The following is a 27,162-nucleotide window of genomic DNA, read 5'->3' on the forward strand; positions in this document are numbered from 1 at the left end:
TCCAGATACTCCCCTTTTCAGAAAGAAAATTTCACATGACAGGCAACATCATTTGCAGCTGCAAGTTACCCATGTACACGATCTATAAAGAAAGTCATCACGTGAAAAGATGACATTCTAGTCTGTCTCACTTTTGTCTGTCTCTACACTTACATTGCACACACAGTCATTAAAGGCAGGGGCCTTCTTGGAGGTGAGTAGTGAGTTTAAAAGCACTTACCTTTACAGGAGCAGCCCATTGGATTTCGGCGGCAGCGGTGCGCAGGGGCCTTCTTGGAGGTGAGTAGTGAGTTTAAAAGCACTTACCTTTACAGGAGCAGCCCATTGGATTTCGGCGGCAGCGGTGCGCAGGGGCCTTCTTGGAGGTGAGTAGTGAGTTTAAAAGCACTTACCTTTACAGGAGCAGCCCATTGGATTTCGGCGGCAGCGGTGCGCAGGGGCCTTCTTGGAGGTGAGTAGTGAGTTTAAAAGCACTTACCTTTACAGGAGCAGCCCATTGGATTTCGGCGGCAGCGGTGCGCAGGGGCCTTCTTGGAGGTGAGTAGTGAGTTTAAAAGCACTTACCTTTACAGGAGCAGCCCATTGGATTTCGGCGGCAGCGGTGCGCAGGGGCCTTCTTGGAGGTGAGTAGTGAGTTTAAAAGCACTTACCTTTACAGGAGCAGCCCTTTGGATTTCGGCGGCAGCGGTGCGCAGGGGCCTTCTGGGAGGTGAGTAGTTAGTTTAAAAGCTCTTACCTTTACAGGAGCAGCCCATTGGATTTCGGCGGCAGCGGTGCGCAGGGGCCTTCTTGGAGGTGAGTAGTGAGTTTAAAAGCACTTACCTTTACAGGAGCAGCCCTTTGGATTTCGGCGGCAGCGGTGCGCAGGGGCCTTCTGGGAGGTGAGTAGTTAGTTTAAAAGCTCTTACCTTTACAGGAGCAGCCCATTGGATTTCGGCGGCAGCGGTGCGCAGGGGCCTTCTGGGAGGTGAGTAGTTAGTTTAAAAGCTCTTACCTTTACAGGAGCAGCCCATTGGATTTCGGCGGCAGCGGTGCGCAGGGGCCTTCTTGGAGGTGAGTAGTGAGTTTAAAAGCACTTACCTTTACAGGAGCAGCCCATTGGATTTCGGCGGCAGCGGTGCGCAGGGGCCTTCTTGGAGGTGAGTAGTGAGTTTAAAAGCACTTACCTTTACAGGAGCAGCCCATTGGATTTCGGCGGCAGCGGTGCGCAGGGGCCTTCTTGGAGGTGAGTAGTGAGTTTAAAAGCACTTACCTTTACAGGAGCAGCCCATTGGATTTCGGCGGCAGCGGTGCGCAGGGGCCTTCTTGGAGGTGAGTAGTGAGTTTAAAAGCACTTACCTTTACAGGAGCAGCCCATTGGATTTCGGCGGCAGCGGTGCGCAGGGGCCTTCTTGGAGGTGAGTAGTGAGTTTAAAAGCACTTACCTTTACAGGAGCAGCCCTTTGGATTTCGGCGGCAGCGGTGCGCAGGGGCCTTCTGGGAGGTGAGTAGTTAGTTTAAAAGCTCTTACCTTTACAGGAGCAGCCCATTGGATTTCGGCGGCAGCGGTGCGCAGGGGCCTTCTTGGAGGTGAGTAGTGAGTTTAAAAGCACTTACCTTTACAGGAGCAGCCCTTTGGATTTCGGCGGCAGCGGTGCGCAGGGGCCTTCTGGGAGGTGAGTAGTTAGTTTAAAAGCTCTTACCTTTACAGGAGCAGCCCATTGGATTTCGGCGGCAGCGGTGCGCAGGGGCCTTCTGGGAGGTGAGTAGTTAGTTTAAAAGCTCTTACCTTTACAGGAGCAGCCCATTGGATTTCGGCGGCAGCGGTGCGCAGGGGCCTTCTTGGAGGTGAGTAGTGAGTTTAAAAGCACTTACCTTTACAGGAGCAGCCCATTGGATTTCGGCGGCAGCGGTGCGCAGGGGCCTTCTTGGAGGTGAGTAGTGAGTTTAAAAGCACTTACCTTTACAGGAGCAGCCCATTGGATTTCGGCGGCAGCGGTGCGCAGGGGCCTTCTTGGAGGTGAGTAGTGAGTTTAAAAGCACTTACCTTTACAGGAGCAGCCCATTGGATTTCGGCGGCAGCGGTGCGCAGGGGCCTTCTTGGAGGTGAGTAGTGAGTTTAAAAGCACTTACCTTTACAGGAGCAGCCCTTTGGATTTCGGCGGGAACCGGAAGTTCGACCTCTGGCAAGTCCCCCCCCCCCCCCCCCCCCAATAAATTCTGGTGGAGAGGAAACCCGAGACACTACACGTGTAGTGTCTCCCACCCACCCTCCTCCTCTAACCTAATAATAAGACCCATTGGTGTAAGGTAAGTGCCATATTATATTATATATTATTAGCATTGTGCAGGCCAAGGATTGGAGGTGGGGGAGCAGTCTCTGTCAGCGAGAGAACCTGAGAACATCTCAGAAGGTAAGCAAGTGATTTTTACTTTTATACCTTTTTTCAAATTGTGTGTGTCGGGGGGGACAGAAAAGCTGTGACCTGAGTGGCTGGTTGGGATTCTAACCTAAATTTTTTTGACTATTTGGGAACTAATTAAACATAATAACTTAATTATAATTTAGAGGATATCTAAGCCAGAGATCGGAGGATATTATAGTTAGCTATCGCATTTCTATTAGAAATCTAGTGCTAGGAAACAGATAGTTGACAGTAACTTTGTAATTTAAAAAAAAAAAAAAGTATTTATAAAAAAAAAAGACAAATTTTAATTTTAATTAATTGACGCAATGTCAGTTAGAGGGGTGCTGTGCTCTGACTGTGAGATGTGGCAGGTCCGGGAGGCTTCCAGCGTCCTGGATGGCTTCATCTGCAGAAAGTGCACCCAACTGCAGCTCCTCACAGACCGCATGGTTCGGTTGGAGCAGCAATTGGATGCACTTAGGAGCATGCAGGTGGCGGAAAGCGTCATAGATCGCAGTTATGTAAGTGTGGTCACACCCAAGGTGCAGGCAGAGAAATGGGTGACCACCAGAAAGGGCAGGCAGTCAGTGCAGGAATCCCCTGTGGTTGTCCCCCTCTCGAACAGATATACCCCTTTGGATACTGTCGGGGGGGATAGCCTATCAGGGGAAAACAGCAGCAGCCAGAGCAGTGGCACCACGGCTGGCTCTGATGTTCAGAAGGGAGGGTCAAAGCGCAGAAGAGTAATAGTTATAGGGGACTCTATAGTCAGGGGAACAGATAGGCGCTTCTGTGGACGTGAAAGAGACTCCAGGATGGTATGTTGCCTCCCTGGTGCCAGGGTCCAGGATGTCTCCGAACGGGTAGAGGGAATCCTGAAGGGGGAGGGCAAACAGGTAGAGGTCGTTGTACATATTGGTACTAACGACATAGGCAGGAAGAGGCATGAGGTCCTGCAGCAGGAGTTCAGGGAGCTAGGCAGAAAGTTAAAAGACAGGACCTCGAGGGTTGTAATCTCGGGATTACTCCCTGTGCCACGTGCCAGTGAGGCTAGAAATAGGAAGATAGAGCAGACAAACACGTGGCTAAACAGCTGGTGTAGGAGGGAGGGTTTCGGTTATCTGGACCACTGGGAGCTCTTCCGGGGCAGGTGTGACCTGTATAAGATGGACGGGTTGCATCTAAACCGGAGAGGCATAAATATCCTGGCCGCGAGATTTGCTAGTGTCACACGGGAGGGTTTAAACTAGTATGGCAGGGGGGTGGGCACGGGAGCAATAGGTCAGAAGGTGAGAGCGTTGAGGGAGAACTAGGGAATATGGACAGTGCGGCTCTGAGGCAGAGCAGACGGGGAGAAGTTGCTGAACACAGCGGGTCTCGTGGCCTGAAGTGCATATGTTTTAATGCAAGGAGCATTACGGGTAAGGCAGATGAACTTAGAGCTTGGATTAGTACTTGGAACTATGATGTTGTTGCCATTACAGAGACCTGGTTGAGGGAAGGGCAGGATTGGCAGCTAAACGTTCCAGGATTTAGATGTTTCAGGCGGGATAGAGGGGGATGTAAAAGGGGAGGCGGAGTTGCGCTACTTGTTCAGGAGAGTATCACAGCTATACAGCGAGAGGACACCTCAGAGGGCAGTGAGGCTATATGGGTAGAGATCAGGAATAAGAAGGGTGCAGTCACAATGTTGGGGGTATACTACAGGCCTCCCAACAGCCAGCGGGAGATAGAGGAGCAGATAGGTAGACAGATTTTGGAAAAGAGTAAAAACAACAGGGTTGTGGTGATGGGAGACTTCAACTTCCCCAATATTGACTGGGACTCACTTAGTGCCAGGGGCTTAGACGGGGCAGAGTTTGTAAGGAGCATCCAGGAGGGCTTCTTAAAACAATATGTAAACAGTCCAACTAGGGAAGAGGCGGTACTGGACCTGGTATTGGGGAATGAGCCCGGCCAGGTGGTAGATGTTTCAGTAGGGGAGCATTTCGGTAACAGTGACCACAATTCAGTAAGTTTTAAAGTACTGGTGGACAAGGATAAGAGTGGTCCGAGGATGAATGTGCTAAATTGGGGGAAGGCTAATTATAACAATATTAGGCGGGAACTGAAGAGCATAGATTGGGGGCGGATGTTTGAGGGCAAATCAACATCTGACATGTGGGAGGCTTTCAAGTGTCAGTTGATAGGAATACAGGACAGGCATGTTCCTGTGAGGAAGAAAGACAAATACGGCAATTTTCGGGAACCTTGGATGACGAATGATATTGTAGGCCTCGTCAAAAAGAAAAAGGAGGCATTTGTCAGGGCTAAAAGGCTGGGAACAGACGAAGCCTGTGTGGCATATAAGGAAAGTAGGAAGGAACTTAAGCAGGGAGTCAGGAGGGCTAGAAGGGGTCATGAAAAGTCATTGGCAAATAGGGTTAAGGAAAATCCCAAGGCTTTTTACACTTACATAAAAAGCAAGAGGGTAGCCAGGGAAAGGGTTGGCCCACTGAAGGATAGGCAAGGGAATCTATGTGTGGAGCCAGAGGAAATGGGCGAGGTACTAAATGAATACTTTGCATCAGTATTCACCAAAGAGAAGGAATTGGTAGATGTTGAGTCTGGAGAAGGGGGTGTAGATAGCCTGGGTCACATTGTGATCCAAAAAGACGAGGTGTTGGGTGTCTTAAAAAATATTAAGGTAGATAAGTCCCCAGGGCCGGATGGGATCTACCCCAGAATACTGAAGGAGGCTGGAGAGGAAATTGCTGAGGCCTTGACAGAAATCTTTGGATCCTCGCTGTCTTCAGGGGATGTCCCGGAGGACTGGAGAATAGCCAATGTTGTTCCTCTGTTTAAGAAGGGTGGCAGGGATAATCCCGGGAACTACAGGCCGGTGAGCCTTACTTCAGTGGTAGGGAAATTACTGGAGAGAATTCTTCGAGACAGGATCTACTCCCATTTGGAAGCAAATGGACGTATTAGTGAGAGGCAGCACGGTTTTGTGAAGGGGAGGTCGTGTCTCACTAACTTGATCGAGTTTTTCGAGGAGGTCACTAAGATGATTGATGCAGGTAGGGCAGTAGATGTTGTCTATATGGACTTCAGTAAGGCCTTTGACAAGGTCCCTCATGGTAGACTAGTACAAAAGGTGAAGTCACACGGGATCAGGGGTGAACTGGCAAGGTGGATACAGAACTGGCTAGGCCATAGAAGGCAGAGGGTAGCAATGGAGGGATGCTTTTCTAATTGGAGGGCTGTGACCAGTGGTGTTCCACAGGGATCAGTGCTGGGACCTTTGCTCTTTGTAGTATATATAAATGATTTGGAGGAAAATGTAACTGGTCTGATTAGTAAGTTTGCAGACGACACAAAGGTTGGTGGAATTGCGGATAGCGATGAGGACTGTCTGAGGATACAGCAGGATTTAGATTGTCTGGAGACTTGGGCGGAGAGATGGCAGATGGAGTTTAACCTGGACAAATGTGAGGTAATGCATTTTGGAAGGGCTAATGCAGGTAGGGAATATACAGTGAATGGTAGAACCCTCAAGAGTATTGAAAGTCAAAGAGATCTAGGAGTACAGGTCCACAGATCACTGAAAGGGGCTACACAGGTGGAGAAGGTAGTCAAGAAGGCATACGGCATGCTTGCCTTCATTGGCCGGGGCATTGAGTATAAGAATTGGCAAGTCATGTTGCAGCTGTATAGAACCTTAGTTAGGCCACACTTGGAGTATAGTGTTCAATTCTGGTCGCCACACTACCAGAAGGATGTGGAGGCTTTAGAGAGGGTGCAGAAGAGATTTACCAGAATGTTGCCTGGTATGGAGGGCATAAGCTATGAGGAGCGATTGAATAAACTCGGTTTGTTCTCACTGGAACGAAGGAGGTTGAGGGGCGACCTGATAGAGGTATACAAAATTATGAGGGGCATAGACAGAGTGGATAGTCAGAGGCTTTTCCCCAGGGTAGAGGGGTCAATTACTAGGGGGCATAGGTTTAAGGTGAGAGGGGCAAAGTTTAGAGTAGATGTACGAGGCAAGTTTTTTACGCAGAGGGTAGTGGGTGCCTGGAACTCACTACCGGAGGAGGTAGTGGAGGCAGGGACGATAGGGACATTTAAGGGGCATCTTGACAAATATATGAATAGGATGGGAATAGAAGGATACGGACCCAGGAAGTGTAGAAGATTGTAGTTTAGTCGGGCAGTATGGTCGGCACGGGCTTGGAGGGCCGAAGGGCCTGTTCCTGTGCTGTACATTTCTTTGTTCTTTGTTCTTTGTAAAGCATTCAGATATTCTAATGATATGCATGCAGGTTGTTGGTGGCTGTTTACCTGGTCTCTGCTGGTCCCAGGGGTTTTTCAGCATTCTCTGGGAATGTTGTTGCTGTGGTGAGTGTTGATGCTGATCCATTTGATTTGTTGGGGAGCAGCTGAGCCTGGGGCTGATGGCCATCCTTGTTCAGTTGGCAAAAGCAACTCGTCTTCATTAGTTGTCTGCTGTGAAAGAGCAGCTTCTCCGGTTTTAGGTGTGTGGTTGTTCAGTGGTCACATGACTATGGCAAGCCACAGTACACCAGAAACAGCAGTGCACAAGACAGCTTTCCAAACAGCAGGGGCCTCACACCTGCATTTTGGAGAGCTGGCAAGAGCCTCAGGTCACCACCTTTAAGGAAGACACTTAACTGGACAGTGGCAGGTCTTCACTGGGATTAATCAACCCATGGTGGGAGTCCTGCCCACCAAGAGCTGACGGATAATCAGAGGCCGGCAGCTCTCTTACAGGGCAGCACAACTGGGGAGGTGGTGGCTGCCATTGGTACAATACCCACCTTGGGGGGCCAGTTTAGCTCAGTGGGCTCGACAGCTGGTCTGTGATGCAGACGCTGCAACAACGGATGAACGGACATCACACGACAATCACCAGGCAGGAATGTTCCCTTCCAGTCGGGGAACACTTCAGCAGTCAAGGGCATTCAGCCTCTGATCTTCGGGTAAGCGTTCTCCAAGGCGCGACAATGCAGAATCGCCGAGCAGAAACTTATAGCCAAGTTTGGCACACATGGATACGGCCTCAACCGGGACCTTGGATTCATGTCGCATTACATTCACCCCCCACCATCTGGCCTATTAACTGTCCTGGCTTGAGACAATTCACACTTCTTTAACCTGTGATTATCCCTCTCTCCAGTTGCCCCGTCTGAACCTGTAAAAACGTAATTACCTGCAAAGACTTGCATTCAAAGTATTGTCTTGCATCACTGACTTTATATACACGTTTCTGGAACCCACCTCTTCATTCACCTGAGGAAGGAGCTGTGCTCTGAAAGCTAGTGATTTGAAACAAACCTGTTGGTTTTGACCTGGTGTTGTAAGACTTCTTACTGAATTTATTATTGTATAACAAACTGTGGATTAGAAACTAATGCTAATAAACTGAAACATCACAAACACAACTAACCACGATTAATTCTCCTTCAGACTCCCCCTAGGTTATAGTGTCACGTGTTATTAGTTGCCTGACACCTCGTGGTTGGAGGCTAAACATATTTAGATATACACTTGCTTATCATATCATTACAAGGAGGAGGCTCGCTTAGAGGATAAACACCAGAAAAGCACAGTCGAGGTGGATGACCTGTTGCGGTTCTATAACTTCTATCCATTTCTGTGCGATGTAATATACCTGCAGGATCATTTGTTTAGGTACAAGATCTGCTATTTTTCTAATCCCTGCAGAAAAATTCTGCCTGCTGTAATTGTCTGGCATAATAAATCTTGTGATATCTGATGAAGTAAGTACTTACATTTAATACTGGTAGACATGCTTTTTGGCATAGATGAATCAACAGCGGCTGAAATATACACAAGCAGGAAGACAATGAAAATTGCATGAATTACTCCATGAGCATGGCATTTTGTCGACAATAGTAAGTAGTCAAAGAAAGCACACATGCACGCAACTGGAGTTCATTTCAAAACAGTTTGCAACTATCTCTCACAACATTAAAAGACTTTCCAAAGCTTAGAACTTGAGTATAGGTTTTCTACGTTTCTGGAAAAGAAAAACATGAAGACATCATCAATGTTGATGTTGTGTTCATGTATCCAGAGCTATATATCATAGAATCATACAATTTACAGTGTAGAAGGAGGCCACTCAGCCCATCGAGTCTACACCGGCCCTTGGAAAGAGCACCCTACTTAAGCCCACGCCTCCACCCTATCCCCGTAACCCGACCTAATCTTTTGGACACTAAGGGGCAATTTAGCATGGCTAATCCACGTTACCTGCACATCTTTGGACACAAATTTATTATCCTTTGAGATAAAAAGCCCAGCAGGAAAGGTGATCCAACCTTGGCCAATAAGAAAAGTTTAACAATTGTATTAGATGAAAGGAAAAGGCTGATAAAGTGCCAAGCAAAAGTAGTAAGAATAAATAGGGTGGTCAATAGGACTTTAAACTAAAGATTGGGGGGGAAGGGAAAGTCAGGGAACCAAGAGGTGAAGTAATCAGTGGGAAGCGTAGCTGCTTAAGAATACAAAAAAGCACGAAAAGACAAAACTCAGGAGAGGTTACGATAGTCCCCATCCCACAAAATATGACACAGTGTATGGAAAGGCTCAGTAAACCAAGGTCCACCACACTAAGAAAACAAAAAGGGACGGTCAATAGAGAATTAAAGGTGCTATATTTAAATGCGCGCAGTGTACGGAACAAGGTAGATGAGCTTGTGGCCCAGATTGTGACTGGCAGGTATGATGTGGTAGGCATCACAGAGACATGGTTGCAGGGGGTTCAGGACTGGCATTTAAACATTTTGTGAATCCAGGGATTCACAACCTATCGAAAAGACAGGGAGGTGGGCAGAGGGGGCGGGGTTGCCTTGTTAATTAGGAATGAAATTAAATCAATAGCACTAAATGACATAGGGTCAGATGATATGGAGTCTGTGTGGGTAGAGTTGAGGAACCACAAAGGCAAAAAAACCATAATGGGAGTTATGTACAGGCCTCCTAACAGTGGTCAGGACCGGGGGCACAAAATGCACCACGAAATAGAAAGTGCATGTCAGAAAGGCAAGGTCACAGTGATCATGGGGGACTTCAATATGCAGGTGGACTGGGTAAATAATGCTGCCAGTGGACCCAAGGAAAGGGAATTCATTGAATGTTTACAGGAGGGCTTTTTGGAACAGCTTGTGATGGAGCCCACGAGGGAACAGGCCATTCTGGACTTAGTGTTATGTAATGAGCCAGACTTGATTAAAGATCTTAAAGTAAGGGAGCACTTAGGAGGCAGTGATCATAATATGGTAGAATTCAATCTCCAATTTGAAAGAAAGAAGGTAGAATCAGATGTAAAGGTGTTACAGTTAAATAAAGGTAACTACAGGGGCATGAGGGAGGAACTGACGAAAATTGACTGGGAGCAGAGCCTAGTGGGAAAGACAGTAGAACAGCAATGGCAGGAGTTTCTGGGAGTAATTGAGGACACAGTGTAGAGGTTCATCCCAAAGAAAAGAAAGGTTATCAGAGGGGGGATTAGGCAGCCATGGCTGACAAAGGAAGTTAGGGAATGCATCAAAGCAAAAGAGAAAGCCTATAATGTGGCAAAGAGTAATGGGAAGTCAGAAGATTGGGAAGGCTACAAAAACAAACAGAGGATAACAAAGAGAGAAATAAGGAAAGAGAGGATCAAATATGAAGGTAGGCTAGCCAGTAACATTAGGAATGATAGTAAAAGTTTCTTTAAATACATTAAAAACAAACGGGAGGCAAAAGTTGACATTGGGCCGCTCCAAAATGACGCTGGTAATTTTGTGATGGGAGACAAGGAAAGAGCTGAGGAACTAAATAAGTACTTTGCGTCAGTCTTCACAGTAGAAGACATGAGTAATATCCCAACAATTCCGGAGAGTCAGGGGGCAGAGTTGAATATGGTAGCCATCACAAAGAGAAACTAAGAGGTCTAAAAATTGATAAATCTCCGGGCCCAGATGGACTACATCCTAGAGTTCTAAAGGAGATAGCTGAAGAAATAGTGGAGGCGTTAGTTATGATCTTTCAAAAGTCACTGGAGTCCGGAAAAGTCCCAGAGGATTGGAAAATCGCTGTTGTAACCCCCCTGTTCAAGAAGGGAACAAGGAAAAAGATGGAAAATTATAGGCCAATTAGCCTAACCTCGGTTGTTGGCAAGATTCTAGAATCCATTGTTAAGGATGAGATTTCTAAATTATTGGAGGTGCAGGGTCGGATTAGGACAAGTCAGCATGGATTTAGTAAGGGGAGGTCGTGCCTGACAAGCCTGTTAGAGTTCTTTGAAGAGATAACAAATAGGTTAGACCAAGGAGAGCCAATGGATGTTATCTATCTTGACTTCCAAAAGGCCTTTGATAAGGTGCCTCACGGGAGACTGCTGAGTAAAATAAGGGCCCATGGTATTCGAGGCAAGGTACAAACATGGATTGATGATTGGCTGTCAGGCAGAAGGCAGAGAGTTGGGATAAAAGGTTATTTTTCGGAATGGCAACCGGTGACGAGTGGTGTCCCGCAGGGTTCAGTGTTGGGGCCACAGCTGTTCTCTTTATATATTAACGATCTAGATGACGGGACTGGGGGCATTCTGGCTAAGTTTGACGATGATACAAAGATAAGTGGAGGGGCAGGTAGTATGGAGGAGGTGGGGAGGCTGCAGAAAGATTTAGACAGTTTAGGAGAGTGGTCCAAGAAATGGCTGATGAAATTCAACGTGGGCAAGTGCGAGGTTTTGCACTTTGGAAAAAAGAATAGAGGCATGGACTATTTTCTAAACGGTGACAAAATTCATAATGCTGAAGTGCAAAGGGACTTGGGAGTCCTAGTCCAGGATTCTCTAAAGGTAAACTTGCAGGTTGAGTCCGTAATTAAGAAAGCAAATGCAATGTTGTCATTCATCTCAAGAGGCTTGGAATATAAAAGCAGGGATGTACTTCTGAAGCTTTATAAAGCATTAGTTAGGCCCCATTTAGAATACTGTGAGCAATTTTGGGCCCCACACCTCAGGAAGGACATACTGGCACTGGAGCGGGTCCAGCGGAGATTCACACGGATGATCCCAGGAATGGTAGGCGTAACATACGATGAACGTCTGAGGATCCTGGAATTATATTCATTGGAGTTTAGGAGGTTGAGGGGAGATCCAATAGAAACTTACAAGATAATGAATGGCTTAGATAGGCTGGATGTAGGGAAGTTGTTTCCATTAGCAGGGGAGACTAGGACCCGGGGGCACAGCCTTAGAATAAAAGGGAGTCACTTTAGAACAGAGATGAGGAGAAATTTCTTCAGCCAGAGAGTGGTGGGTCTGTGGAATTCATTGCCACAGAGGGCGGTGGAGGCCGGGACGTTGAGTGTCTTTAAGACAGAAGTTGATAAATTCTTGATTTCTCGAGGAATTAAGGGCTATGGAGAGAGAGCGGGTAAATGGAGTTGAAATCAGCCATGATTGAATGGCGGAGTGGACTCGATGGGCCGAATGGCCTTACTTCCGCTCCTATGTCTTATGGTCTTATGGTCTTATGGCTGAGGATTGGGAGCATTTAAGAATTCAGCAACGGACCAAGAAATTGAGAAAGAGAAAACAAATTAATGTAAATTAGCAAGAAACAACAGAAACATTTTATACTCAATAATTCGATAACTCTCAGCAACTCTGAATCTTACAAAACATGGTAGAATAGTCCAAGTATAAGTAATTTCATCTAATGTGAATCTAATTTTGTTGACTCCACTGAGATCAATCCAAGGAGGTAGCTCAGAACTGTCGAAATGATCTGTCAGATCAGTGCAATTGCTGCAGTTCACCAGACATCTTTAAATCAAATAGGTGTTAAAATGTCACAACATTGTGGAAATATCCCACAACTGTTTATTGGTAGCAATTAATCCTTTAGACAGATGTATCACAGATAGGTAAATAGAACTTGGGTGCAACAAAGCTACACTAGCCACGTATACTGGGTGTAGCAGCTTCTCTAATACTTATAGGAATCTTAGAATCCCTACAGCGCAGAAGGCGGCCATTCTGCCCATTAAGTCTGCATCTTGGTATCTCCAGGTTCATGTAAATATCACAATTCAGTCTTGAGCTACATATGAATAGTGATGCTCGGAGTCCTTAAAATATTTTCCAATTTGCCTGTTACCTTATTATTTGAACTTTTCCACAATGATACTAGTGGATAAATTAGAAGAGAGTACAAAGGCAAAGAGATAATGAAATGAAATGAATGAAATGAAAATCGCTTATTGTCACAAGTAGGCTTCAAATGAAGTTACTGTGAAAAGCCCCTAGTCGCCACATTCCGGCGCCTGTTCGGGGAGGCTGTTACGGGAATCGAACCGTGCTGCTGGCCTGCCTTGGTCTGCTTTCAAAGCCAGAAATTTAGCCCTGTGCTAGACAGCCCCAGGGTGAGCTTTTCCAGCGATTCCCACCTGTGGGATCTTGCCATCCTGCTGAAGTTGACCCCACCGCAGGTTCCCCAGTGTTGTGATGGGTGAACCATGCAAATTGCCATTGATCTTGGCGAGACCGGAAGATCCCACAGGCAGCCAATGGTGAGCGAACCCAAGGGGTGGTGGGAGTGGGGGGGGTGGGGAGTGGGGCTGGGGGGGTGGGGGGGGGGGGCTGGCTGTGGTAGAATATCCTGATTGTTTTAATCATATCTTTTAACCTTTTGCTCAAAGTTATAATCAGTCCGATTCTTGCAAATGTTCATGTACAAATTTAAATTCTGCCCGTTGAGTTACACAAGTACTTTCTGATATGCATCAATTAATTAATTTTTTTAAAGGTTTTGTGTCTCTTCAGCAAATAGTGTAGTCTTATGGCACCAAGTATAATCAACATTTGTACAAGATTAGCAAAATTAAAAATGCACTATTTTCCCATGCTGTATATTCTTATCTGTTATTTGCCTAATGTGAAACCACAAGTGACAATCAAACACAGACACATATCTGTATTTTGTGTATGATACCTTTGGTTGATAATAGATTCTTGAAGTGCACAGCCATATGATCTTGAATGATAAACTGTGTGGATAGCTTGCAAGATGATCCCAAACAAAATGCTGTAAAAAAAATGATACATGTTGATCATTGTCCTTCACCTACAGGATAATCAATCTATTGATTGAAAGTCACCAAATGCATTATTTCTTTCAATTCTTTGCGCACAAGTTGAAAGAAAAATATTTTTTGCTCTTTTCAGTGTCGATAAGATTATACCACAACTGATGACATGGCCGTTTGTCACTGGTATGACACCATCCCACACCGCACATAGTTAGAGTGAACACTTTCATAATTTATATTAATTAAATCCAGATGAGTGCAAGCGGTTTGATTTAAGTGGGACTTTATAGTATGTCATCAAACTTGTAAAGTAATTATCTATTGTATCATTGTGGTGCTAGAGTGAACCATTCCATCTTCTGCCAAAGTTAAAAAAAAAATTTTAATAAACAATTTTTAAAGGTATTTTTGGCATTGTAAACAGTTACAGTATACAGTAATGTGCAAATATCAACCCAAAACAGAAACATAGTGCAAAAGACCAATTCTCTCTCGTAAACAGTACCCGCCTATTTATCCTTCCTATTCTACTCTAATCTAACCCCCTGCTGACGTTTGATTCCCTGCGAAGAAGTCGATGAATGGTTGGCAAATTCGGGCGAACCCTAATACAGATCCTCTCACGGCGAATTTAATTTTATCCAGCCCCAAAAAGCTCGACATGTCCGAGAGCCATGCTTCGGTCTTTGGGGGCTTTGAGTCCCTCCATGCCAGTAATATACATCGCCGGGCTACGAGGGAAGCAAAGGCCAAGACGTCGGCCTCCCTCTCCTCCCGGACCTTCCGAGACCCCAAACATTGCCACCACTGGACTCATCACCACCCTAGTTTTCAGTACCTGGGACATGAAGTCCACAATTCCTCCCAGTATCTCCTAAGTTTTGGGCATGCCCAGAACATGTGGACATGATTCGCTGGCCCTCCCGCACACCTAGCGCACCAAATATTGGTTTGTTAATTTATGGTAAGATAAATCTCTATTCTATTCATTTGCATATTTCATGCAAAGTAAACCAGATTGTTGGTTTTAAATCATGTCTCATCTTATGGAATTGTTTACAGTCGGATGTCATTGAAGATGGCAGAATACATATGGGGTGCGGGTCGGCAACCCCATTGTGCGGATCTAAAATATGTAACAGGCATCTCATCAAATGTCTCAGGAAAATTTATATATAAACGCATCATACTCTATGTACATTCTAATATCCTAAAAAATTAAATTGACTGTGCACTATTATTCTTTCTGGGCGTGCACTAATTTCATCCCCAATTATGGGCTTTGCAAGCATGCCACATGCAGGATAAATGTAATGGCTTATTCCTGACTATTTCCTTCTTTTTGAAGAATTAGGGTGCATTTACAGCCCTCCAGTCCTCTCATCTCAAATAATTTTGCAATATTATGCTATCCACTCCTTTTTAAGATGCATACCTTATGACGTCTCTGTCTTTGTATCGTTACCCTCTTAATAGTGTCCATTTGAACATATATTGTCAACAGTCACTCTTCTGTGACTTCCTCATCTACTCTTAAGCTTCTCTTAAAAACTGATTCAAAATATTTAAGTGCCTTTGCTTTTTTCTCACTCTCAAATAGTGCCACCTGTTTTTTGAATATCATTATTTATACAATTTGAGTAATATTTTAGTTTTGTTCTCTGGACGTGAACACCATTGCATTTACTGCCCATGTGTGGTTGCACTGAGATGGTGGTGGTGTGCCATCTACATGTTGTTTCTTTGCTCCAATGATAGTGTTCGGTCAGGAATTTCAAGACTTTAGCCCAGGATATTGACATTTCTCGTGTCCTGGACAACCACGTATACAGGCATGGTCGTCAACTGGAGCAGCTAATGCTCACGGTTTCGGAGCTGGAGTGAAATAGATAGAAATCGAGATAAGGTACTGCAGGCACATTTTAGGGAGCTAGGAAAGAAACTAGCAAGCAGGGCCTCTCAATTTTATTATTCTCCAGACAAATTCTGGTGCCATGCATTAGTGAGTATTGAAATTGGAGGATGGAGCCAATTAAAGTATGGCTGGAGAGGTAGTGCAGGCTTCTGATTTTTGGATCATTGGAATGGGTTGCAGGGATGATTGTACCTAAACTGGCTGATGGGTTGCACCTGAACAGAGATGGAACAAATGTCCTTGTGGGGCAGCTTTCTAGTGCATTAAGGGAGGGTTTAATCTAACTTGGCAGGAGGATGAGAACCTGGAGGTAATAGAGAAGGTGCAGAAAGAATTGGGAGAGACAGGTGGCACCATGATAAGAAATATTCAGGTAATAAGTGGATGTGAAAACACAGAGCTAGATTAAGATTAGTGAGCTAATCACACAGATAGCCGCATTGGAATATGATGTTGTATCGATAACAAATAATGGACTCAAAAATGTGCTAAATATTCCGGGATGCAAGATTATCAGGATTGTTAAGAAACAAAAGAATGGAGGAGGGCTGACTATTTTGATTAAAAAGAATATTACAATGCTGAAGAGAGAGGTTGTCCGAGAGGAGTCAAGGGATGTACCTATTTAGTTAAAGCTAAAAAAAGCAACAGAGGTACCGTTACACAAAATGGGTGTATTCTACAGACCACCAACTAGTTGGAATTATATAGACAGACAAATCTGCAGGGAAATTAGAGGGGTGTTAACACAGTATACGTAGAGAAGTCCTACAGTCAGATTTTCAGGAATTAGATCTGAAGTTAAAAAGGACCTTGCAGGTAGTAATCGCGACATTATTCTGAGTGCCATCCGCTGGGCAGAGTAGAAATAGGAAGTTAGGGAGAATCTATGCATGGCTTGAGGCATGATGTTGGAGCAAAGGTTTTAGATATTTGGAGCATTTGGATCAGTTCTGGGCAGGAGGCAACTATTGAAAAGGGATGGGCTTCACCTAGACAGAACTGGGAGCATTGTCTTTGTTCACTAATATAGTTAGGGAAAGTACAAAATTAGCAGGGAGATGGCACCAGCATATAGCAAACAATGGAATTAAGCGCACAAGAATTTTGTGTAGTATTAAAGAATGAAGAAGCACCGTATTAGGTATGAGCAGACAAAGAAGAACTATGAGGAATATAAAGACAAGTTTAGAATGTATGTTACATAATCACACTAATTGGACAGCACGGTGGTGCAGTGGTTAGCACAGCTGCCTCACGACGCCGAGGACCCGGGTTCGATCCTGGCCCAGGGTCACTGTCTGTGTGGAGTTTGCATATTCTCCCTGTGTATCGGTGGGTCTCGCCCCCACAACCCAAAGATATGCAAGGTAGAGTGGATTGGCCATGCTAAATTGCACCTTAATTGAAAATAATATAATAACACTAAATGTGGTGAATAAGGTTGGTGAGCTTCAAGCACAAATGTGGGAATATGATATAGTGGCAATAACTAAAATCTGGCTTAAAAATGGTGAGGATTCTGAGCTTATTATTCAAAGCTCCAAAGAGTTCAGAAAAGATAGGGAAGGAAAATAGGGAGGTGGGATGGCAGTACTAATTAGGGAAGACAGTGTAGCGTTGAAAATAAAAGGATTCCTCGAGGAGGCAAGGACAGAATCTATTTGGTAAGAGTTGAGAAACAAGAAAGGTTTGACCACTCTGCTGAGGGTATTCTGTAGGTCTCCAAATAGTAGGAAAAAGAGATAGAGGAGCAAATCTGCAAGGAAATAACAGAGATATGCAAGAACTATAGAGTGACAATATTGGGGTGGGTGTGGGGGAGGGGGAGGGGGGGGTTCAATTATCCAAATAACAATTGGGATATTAGAATAAAGGATAAGGAGGGGATCAATCTCTGAAATGTGTTTTGGAGAACCTGTTCTCGATCCAAATAAGATCATGCTGCTCCAACATTCACTTAATCCACTTTTCTGCCTTTTCTCCATAACCCTTAATTCGTCTACTGATGAGGTATCCAGAAAGAGTGGGGGGGGGGGGGGGGCAGAGACCATAGAGTCTCACTGTATGTGGATGACCTGCTCCTCTACATCTTGAACCTCCAGGCCAGCATGGAAGAGATAAGGAAACTCCTAAAGGAGTTTGGAGCCTTCTCGGGCTACAAACTCAACCTGAACAACTGATATCTTCCCGGTGAACCTGCAGGGGGAGGGACAGAGCTGGCGGGACTACTGTTCAAACAAGCCCTAACCAAATACCTCTACCTGGGGATTCAAATAGCCCACGACATGACACGGATCCACAAATGGAGCCTGAAGACTCTGGCAGAGGAAGTCAAAAGGGACCTGCAGAGGTGGGGCCTACTCCCACTCGTGCTGGCAGAGAGTGCAGACAATCAAAATGAACATACTGCCCAGGTTCCTCTTCCTCTTCAGTTCCCTCCTGATCTAGACCCCTAAAGCCTTCTTTAACACTGTAGACAAACTAATCATGGTGTTTGTGTGTGTGTGTGTGGGGGGGGGGAAACCTGAGGATCCTAAAAGGGGTCCGACAAAGGAGAAGAAACATGGGAGGCCTGCCCCTCCCAAATCTACAGTTTTACCATTGGGCGGCCACAGCCGAAAGAGTGACAGGATGGGTTGAGGAACCTAGAGCGGAAAGCATGAAGATAGAGGAGAGTTCCTGCATAGGGACATCCCTCCGAGCTTTGGTCACGACTGCACTCCCATCCCTCCCCCCCCCCCGACCAAATACTCAAGAAGCTCAGTGGTAGTAGCTACGCTCCAAACGTGGTATCTGATGAAACAGCACTTTGGCCAAACCAAAATGGCCACTATGACTCCCATCTGCAACAACCATAGGTGTATTATCACATAGTGGACACCACTTTCAAAAGGTGGAGACAGACAGGGGGAACTCTGACAGTTAGAGACATGTACACGGACGATAGGATAGCGACCCTGGGGGAAATCATGGAAAGGTTTCAACTACCAAAACAAAACAAACTAAGACACATACAGGTCCAAAATGTCCTCCAGGAGGAAATTACAACATACCCCCAGATACCAGGACAACTTAGGGAAGGGGAACTGTGGGAACCTGCACAGTCAACTGTTGGAAGGGGTACGTGGCCACCTGGGCGAGACAAGGTTAAATGTGAGGCAGAACTATGCATAGAAGTAGGCGAAGGACACTGGATAGAAGCACTGCACAGGGCAAACTCCACCTCCACAGGGCTAAGCCTAACACAGCAAAGTGCTGTACAGAGCGCAACTAACCAGAACTTGAGTGAGCAGGTTCTTTCGGAGGTGGAGGACAAATGTGAACGGTGCCCAGGGAGGCCCGGCCAACCACACCCACATGTTCTGGGACTGCCCCAGTCTGGTCGGGTTCTGGACGACTTTCTTTGAGGAAATGATGAAGATTGCAGGGCTGAGGATGGACCCATGCACAGAAGTGGCAGTGTTCGGGGTTTCAGAGCAGCCCTAGCCTTTGCCTCCCTAATTGCCCACCCGAAAATCCTGCGGGCGATCGGCAGCACCATCCAAATCTGCAGATTGGCTGTCCGACCTGGTGGAATTTCTCAGATTGGAGAAAAGAAAATTTGACATCCGGGGGTCAGGAGAGGGCTTCCATAGGATGTGGAAGCCATTGCCCAACTTGTTCCAAGATCTGTTCATAGCCAGCAGCAGTAGAGTAAGGGGGGCCGTGTGTGTGTGTGTGTGTGTGGGGCGGGGGGGGGGGGGTGGGGGGGGGGGGGGGGGGGGGGGAGCACGTAAAGTAGGAGAAATGCGCTTGGGCCACCTGGGGAGTGTAACAGAGGCAGATCGGCTAAAGGAGGACCACGGCCACAGCGGGAGGGAGACAATTGTGATGATAATCTATGATATATGTCTGCCTTTGTCTTCCCTTTTGTCTTCTTCTCTTTTCTTGTAACTTTAATTTTTCCCTTTTTTTTGCAACATGTAACGTACCCGATGAACTGAAGTGTGAAACATAAAATGTGAAAACCAATAAAACATTGAAAGAAAAATTCCCCTGCTGATTAAAAACCTATCGTTCTCAGCTTTGAAAAAGTTCAAGGAATTGGCCTCCACAGCTTTCTAAACGTAAAGAATTCCAAAGATTCACCACTCTTTGAGAAAAAGAATTCTCCCTCAAATCGGTATTAAATGAGCACCCCGTCATTCTGCGACAATGCCCTCTAGTCCTACACTTTCCTATGAGCGTAAACATCCTCCCAACATTTATCCTGTCTAACCCCCTAAGAATCATATATGTTTCAATCATATCACTTCTCATTCTTCTGTACTCCAAGGAGTGCAGACCCATAACAGATCTGGCACAGATAAATTGGAATCAAAGTTTGTAAAAAAAAGCAGGCAAAACTTTAACAGAGCAATGGGAAAATAGGAGACCATATGACTAAGGAGTAGAGATGGGCCATTCAGCCCATCATGTCTGCTCTGCCATTCAATAAGATCATGACTGATCTGATAATCCTCAACTCCACATTCCCATCTGTTGCTAATTTTCTCCTTGATTTAGTTGCTCTGTTTTATCACCTTTGCTCTTGAGTCGCCAGGTATCTTTATGATACCGCCACGTGGTTCAAGTCCGAGTAATGATCAATAATTCCATACACCGCTTAGTAAGATTTAAATCAAAGCACATTTATTATACACAGTAATCACTACTCATGTACAAATTCTACGTCTAAGCTACTTCTTACAACTAACAGGCCTATACTTAACTTGGAACTGGCCCACCAGGTCATGGAAACGAATGGCCTTTCGTTCGGGTTATGAGTCTGCGGGATTCGAAGTTGGTACAGATTGATAGCTAGGAGCGCCTATCTCGTAGTGAGTGTTGAAGTAAGACTTACAATTTTGAGCGGCTGTTGAAGAGTGAAGAACGAATGAAGAGAGCTGCAAGCGGTGGAAGAGAGAGCTGGAAGAGAGCGCCTTGAACTTGGGGCTCAATTTTTATAGTCCCCAGGGGCTTCCCACCTTTTGGGGCGGACCCTGTACCTGGTCCCAAGTGATTGGACTTTGTCCCAATCACTTGGTTCGATTTTTTTCCAATGCTGGAGCGGTTCCCTGATCGATGGGCGTTGTTGAGGTGGTCGTTCACCTCCTTTTGTATAGGCTTCTGCTGGTGCCAAAGAGTCTGGTTTGGCTTTGCGTGTCTAAATGTTGCTTCTTGTTCCCGGGGATTGCTCATTAGCCTGCAGATGGCTGTTGTTTTGTTATGCTGATGGTTGCTGGTATCGATAGTATCTGGCCTTCCCAGAGGTAAATACACAGCCAACCTGCAGCTGCTGGTTTGTGTCTTGTTGGCTGACTTTCACATCAGCCTTTGCCATTCGCCATTTTGAATCGGGAGTTGGCCATTTTAAGTGGCTACACATCTTATTCCCATAACCCTTGATTCCCTTACTGATTAAAACTGTCTATCTCAGCCTTGAACATACTTAATGATCCAGCCTCGAAAGTCCTTTGCGGTGAAGAATTTTGCAGATTAACTACTGAGTACACACATGTAAGGGCTGTTTAGCACAGGGCTAAATCATTGGCTTTGAAAGCAGACCAAGGCAGGCCAGCAGCACGGTTCAATTCCCGTACCAGCCTCCCCGAACAGGCGCAGGAATGTGGCGACTAGGGGCTTTTCACAGTAACTTCATTTGAAGCCTACTTGTGACAATACGTGATTTTCATTTCATTTCATTTCATATGATAGATATCAGGTTGAGTATACAATTGAGTACCAGGCGGAATATAGGACGTTCAGAGGAGAAGTAAAAACAGAGCAGCAAAAAGAGTGTATGAGAAGAGACTGGCAGCCAAAATAAAAGAGAATCCAAAAGTCTTTTATAAGCATTTAAATGGTAAAAATAGATAAAAGGAGTGAAACAATTAGGAAAAGGGAATTTATACATGGAGGCAGACAGCATGACTGAGATGCCAAATGAGTACCTAGTATTTGTCTTTAGCCAGATAGAAGGTGTTGGCAAAGTCATAGTGAAAGAGGAGGTGACTGAGACACTGGATAGAATAAAATTGATAAAGAGATACTAGAGAGGCTAAAGGCAGGTCCTATGGTGCAGGAAGCAGCATCCTTGCCTTTTAGCCAGAAGCTCCAGGTTCAAGTCCCACTCCAAGACTTGGATTCTCACTCCCAAGGAGGGTGCGTAGTGCTGGGAAATTTTCCACCTCACCACACCCGCCGTGGGAGAAGGGCCTAGAATGGCAGAATCTTTGTTTCCTAGGGGGAATGAAGATCCTGTTCTGGCTTCATCCTAGTTGTGTTGGTAAATATGAAGCCTCCTAGACCTCACCCCTCAACCCACTCCACATGCTCCATCCATGCTAACTCATGCCAACTCATATGGCTCCACCCAACCCAATGGATTCTCCATGCTGAGCCATGCCATCCACACATTCGCATGAATTCTTATAGCCCTTGTACCAACTCATGACCCCTCACTCATCCCCATGGTCCTTTATAGCCTCAATGCCAGTTGGTGCCAACTCATGATGCCATATGCACCATCCTTTGTCCTACATCCTTCATGCAAATTCATCCATTATTCACCATGAAAAGACCTCAGAAGCCATGCAGATATTAAATAACTTTCTCAAGGGCAATTAGGAATGGGCAATTAAAATGCTGGCCCAGACAGTGGCACCCAGTCCCACAAAATAACTTCACTGTACAAAACTATTCTAATTTACAAAAATCCATCCAATACATTTAAAGCCCCTCAAGTACTTAATCCCTTATAACAACAAACATTTGTCTTCCTAACCCAACTTTTTTTTTTCCAAATCCACCTACCCTGCACATCTTTGGGTTTGTGGGATGAGACCCATGCAGACGTGGGACGAATGTGCAAACTCCACACGGACCGTGACCCGGGGCCAGGATCGAACCCGGGTCCTCGGCACCATGAGGCAGCAGTGCTAAGCACTGCGCCACAAAGACAATTAGTCCTTTAATAACATCTTGGAGCTGTGCGTCAAACTATGAACCGGCTGTGATAATGACCAATTCTGGAATAATCAAGCATTAATAATGCGATAAATGTAGCACTTAGAGTCTGTTGAAATGGCAAGCACAGACACAGGCAGACTGTTTTTAAAAAAATTATAAGGCAAGGGATCTGATGGATGTGCTCAGAATCATATGAGGTCTGGCCAGAGTTGATAGGGAGAAACACATTGGAAAAGCATCGAGGACCAGAGGACATTGATTTAAAGTGAATGGCAAAGGAACCAAACGCAGCATAAGGAAACCCTTCTTTACGTAGTGAGTGAAATACACTGCCTGAGAGTGTGGTGGAGGCAGATTCAACTGTGGCTTTCAAAAGGGAATTGGATAATTATCTGAAGAGAGAAAAATTCCAGGACTTCAGGCTAAGAGCAGGGAAATCCTCATTAAGGATTATCATTTCAGATCAGCCATGGTCTCATTGAATGGCGGAGCAGACCCGATGGGCTGAATGGCCTACTTCATTTCCTACATCTTATGGGCTAGCTCTGATGTTCTTGCAGAGACCTGTCACAAAGGGGTAAATGGTCTCCTCTTTCTGTAACCATTTTCTGATTTTATGCATGCCACATAATTTGAAGGCCTCCATGAATTCTCCTCCCCAACTGTTGGATTTGTGTACAGCCTCTATGGTGATTGGGGATAAGAAACTTATCAGCCATGATTGAATGGTGGAGCAGGCTCGATGGGGCGAATGGCCTGATTCTTTTCCTATGGCTAATGGTCTCTTTTGACACATTTCCTCCTTTCCTACGAAGAACTTTTTGTCTTTCAGTTGACTCCTCACTGCAAAGGCGTAGTTCAAACTGGTAATTCATCATGGGGAGATGGAAGATATTCACAAAACGAATACTTATTTAAATCATGATGAATTAATGCAGACTATGTTCATGTACACAGAACTCCACTCACTGATTTTCTAATACCGACAATGAAGCTTTTCATTTGAGTGAATAATCAACTTTCATGAGTACTAAAAAGGTTTAAAGATCGTTACTGACGCATTGCCAAAATCTTTGATTAGTTTCTTTATGTGATTTAACATTGCTTCCCCAAGGGGCAGCAACAAGTCACTATCTAGTTATAATATAGTTTGCTGTGACATTGAAAGTTGAATTGATGCAGATATTAGTACAGCTGAACTATTGTTAGCTAGAACATCAACTCACCAATTGAGGCACACACAGGCATCAATTTCAGAAAATATTTTGTATTTAGAAAGTTAAAGAAATCATTCATATAATTATTATTTTCCATCTATTAAAATAATTTTAAAATATATATTGTATATATTACACACACAAATACACAGTGCCTTCTATTCCTACAGGACATTTCAAAGGTTTTACAATCATTGAATTAATTTTGAAGCATAAAACGTGTAGACAAATACAGCAGGCAATGTGTGCCCAGCAAACTCTTGAAAACAGCAGTAAAATAATGACCAGATAATCTGTTCTTAAGAGGTTCTGTGTTAGAATAAATTTTAACCAAGGCACCTGGGGAATCATTCTGCCCTTCCTTGAATTGTGCCATTCAATGTTTTATATCCACACGAGGCTTCAATTTAATATTTAAGGCCGTATTGAAACGTCAATCGCGATTATGTACTCAAGTATTAGGTGGAACCTACATCCACAGTCTTTAGACTCAGAAGCAAGAATACAATCGCAGAACCATGGCTGTCTGTTTCTTATTCAACAGTTTTCTTTGATACAAAGTATTTACTGAGAGACTCAAAATATATTAGGGGGGATTCTCCTCTCCCATTTCTGTCGGGTGAGATCGGCACCAGAGCGGAAAATCATGTGAGACCCATATCACAGTTCAGGCCGAAGTGACATGATGTGATTGCCCCAGTGATGCAACAGGAATCCTCATGTTGAACGCAGGGGAGTCCATTTCAATAAATTAGCATCTAATTATCAGGTCACTATACCTGATAATCTCCACTCCCCCCTCCGTTACATTATCCATTCACAAAAGATCTTCCACTGAATGCAACTGGTGAGCAGAACATGACAGAAGAGCTTAGGTGAGTGCATCATTCAGGGGAGAACGAAAGAGTGCTGTGCCCAGCACTGCCCCCTGGCACAGCCCAGGCACCACTCCGTTTTGGGGGGGGGGGGGGGGGGGGGGGGAGTTTGTGTTCTCTTTTAATTTTTGTATTGGGGCAAAGGTACCCCGATCTCTTTCCATCCCACCAGCGATGGGTTTCATGGTGGGCAGGTGCAGAAAATGAAAGGTGAGACCCAAAGTCGGAATTCCGCCAGCGGGAAAAGAAGTCTGAATTTCCCCCTCAACATTCTCAAGGTGGGCTGACGGCAGGTCGGCTTTCCTGCTGATCTACGTCGGGAACCCCATTTGCACTTATTAGCATGTCATGAATGCTTATCAAATATGCAAGTTGCCGGAATCACATTCTGCCTCCCACTCACGTGCCACACCAGTGGGAAATTAGACCCATTTAAATCATGACCGGGTATAAGTGGAGTGCAGCTATCCACCTTTATTATGCTTGTGACTTTGAGGTGAATGAACATTCAAAGTCTAGTTGCAACAGTGCTGCTCTACTTCATCAGCATGCCAAACCTGCAGTGTAAGGTGACACTGGTGCGGTTTCAAGCAGAGGTGTTCACGATGGTGTTCACGATGGTTGCCTTGGGTGTCGAACAGGGGTTGCTTAGAGTGGGAGCTGCATGTAATTCAGTCCCGGCTGGAACACTGAAGTCTCCCAAACGGAGAATTCCGCTAAGTGTTCCCACCAGAATTGAATAGCGTGCGATTCAGATTTCCATTGGGGGCGCTATTCGGTGAGCGAGTCAGGACATGCAAATGAGCCAGCACTCTGCCGGTGCGAACTGAAAGCAATTCCCGGCCCAATGGGTGTTGTAACTGCTGGAGCCAAATTTAGAACTGAGTTGTCTGACAGTTGGAGCTGGTTCTAAGTGCTCCGCTTATCACACACTCACTGCAGCCATGATGATGGCTCAAGGAAGACCTGCCCCCCCCCAACCCGAGTTTGGGTGTCTGAGGTGGACTCACTGCTCCATGCCAGTGAGGAGAAGAAGGGACAACCTCTTCCCGCAGTGTGGGCCGCAGACTCAAGCCTGCCCTCCTGAACAGCATCTGGGTGGTGGTGTCAGAGGCAGTCAGCCCTGCTAGCCTCACCAGGAGGAGACAGCAGGTGTTCCCAAGGGATGGGGGACTCAGGCCTGTGAGGGGCAGAAAACCAGGGAGAGTTCCAAAGGCCACGGTGCAGGTGTCCTTTGGTTGGGGTGAGCTCTCCTGATCCCCCACTTACTCTGCTGTGGGGCAATGCTTCTAAAGATTGTCAACACCTGATGTGCCACCGACTGAGCTTGGCCGGACCATCACTTTGATGATACAGCTGGGGTATGAGGGTTTCCAGAGAGGCAGCCTTGGTGGGCTCCCAGATGATCAGAGGCTCTTTGAGCATTCACAGGACATAGTGAGCACTCAGCAGTGCGCGCAACCAGGAACCTGTAAGTTGCAAAAAAGGGGTGCGTTTAAATCCACATACTGCAACAACGATGGTCTGAGCCAGGTCACCCCAATCTTGAGGGGGCACCTCAAGTCCACCAAGTTGCACTATTGCCCCTGGCTCGGGCAGCCACCCTCCAGCAAGCCCGCCAATTTTTAAGGCTATTTCAGACTATTTGTAGGCTCATGCACCTCTCCACAGCCATGCGGTGTCCAGGCCCCGCTTGTAAATATTTCCACCAATTTGCGTCCCCAAGACTGCTGCCTAAGAAGGGCGGAGTATCACAGAGGAGTGGAACATGAAGTGTTCAAGCCGTTAATGATATTAAAATCCATGCGAATGATGGTTTTGTATTGATCCACCAGCGTAGGGTGCAAACCTCAACATTGCCACCAGCGAGGGACCAGAGCATGGCGTCGGAATTAGCGCCAGGCACAAAACGGATTTTAAAAATTTTGCGTGATTCACAGGCCGATCGCAATTCTCGCTTCCCGAGAAGCGAGCATCCAGCCCTTAGTCTCCTAGATGTAGAATTCCAGCCCAGGTATACGAGAAGGGATGAGACATCCTGTCATTATCGGAGCACAATTGCTGAATATCTGCAAGATGCTCAATCTAATCCTGTAAAACGCATTGTCCAATTGACATGGGCGAGGGCCAAAAAACATCCAGTCTTTAAAAAGTGCAAGACAGGCTTAATCCTCTATTCCAAATCAAGCATTTTATGAATGATGGTGACTATAGCATGGCTTTGCTCAAGCCTCTTCCATCCACAATGGACTTGAGTTGTCAGATATTTTGGGATGGCTTCTTCGGCACCTATAATCAGTGTGGGAGCCTCAGCCACAAGGTTGCAACAGGGAAGGCGAGAAGTGCAGATGTAACCCTAGGGCATGACAGTGGCTTTCTGGCTGAGAGTGGGAGATCTGCTATAGTTGGTCAATGCAAATTAATATGTTGAATCTATCTGTCCAAGGCAGAAGGAGGATTTCAGAAAGGAGGCTGTGCTCAATACTTCCTTCTTGCTGGCAGTGCTCACGTTGAGGAGGAGAAGAACGACGGCCCGGTACAATCCACGCCCGCTTAGTGAGGACCCCCGGTCTGAGGTGCATGGTCTAGGGGAGCCCCAGGAAGAACCAGAGACTGAGGTGATCGGTCCCATCCCACGGAGGTGACCATCACAAACAAGGTTCTAC

The 27,162-nt window shown here is 45.7% G+C and overlaps 1 protein-coding gene across 2 annotated transcripts in view; it reads right to left on the reverse strand.

The window, feature by feature from the left end:
- The window catches only part of LOC140425144 (spermatogenesis-associated protein 7 homolog), a 378,775-nt gene that overhangs the window by 303,234 nt on the left and 48,379 nt on the right, over positions 1–27,162 (reverse strand). For both annotated transcript variants that reach the window (XM_072509088.1, XM_072509078.1), the window contains exons 3-4: positions 13,400–13,492; positions 8,183–8,230 (exon numbers count right to left, since the gene is read on the reverse strand). In XM_072509088.1, the coding sequence (XP_072365189.1) occupies positions 8,183–8,230; positions 13,400–13,492 (141 nt within the window). The remainder of the gene's footprint in view (positions 1–8,182; positions 8,231–13,399; positions 13,493–27,162) is intronic.

The sequence above is a fragment of the Scyliorhinus torazame genome, chromosome 1 (genome assembly GCF_047496885.1).
Source record: "Scyliorhinus torazame isolate Kashiwa2021f chromosome 1, sScyTor2.1, whole genome shotgun sequence".
Classification (NCBI taxonomy): domain Eukaryota; kingdom Metazoa; phylum Chordata; class Chondrichthyes; order Carcharhiniformes; family Scyliorhinidae; genus Scyliorhinus; species Scyliorhinus torazame.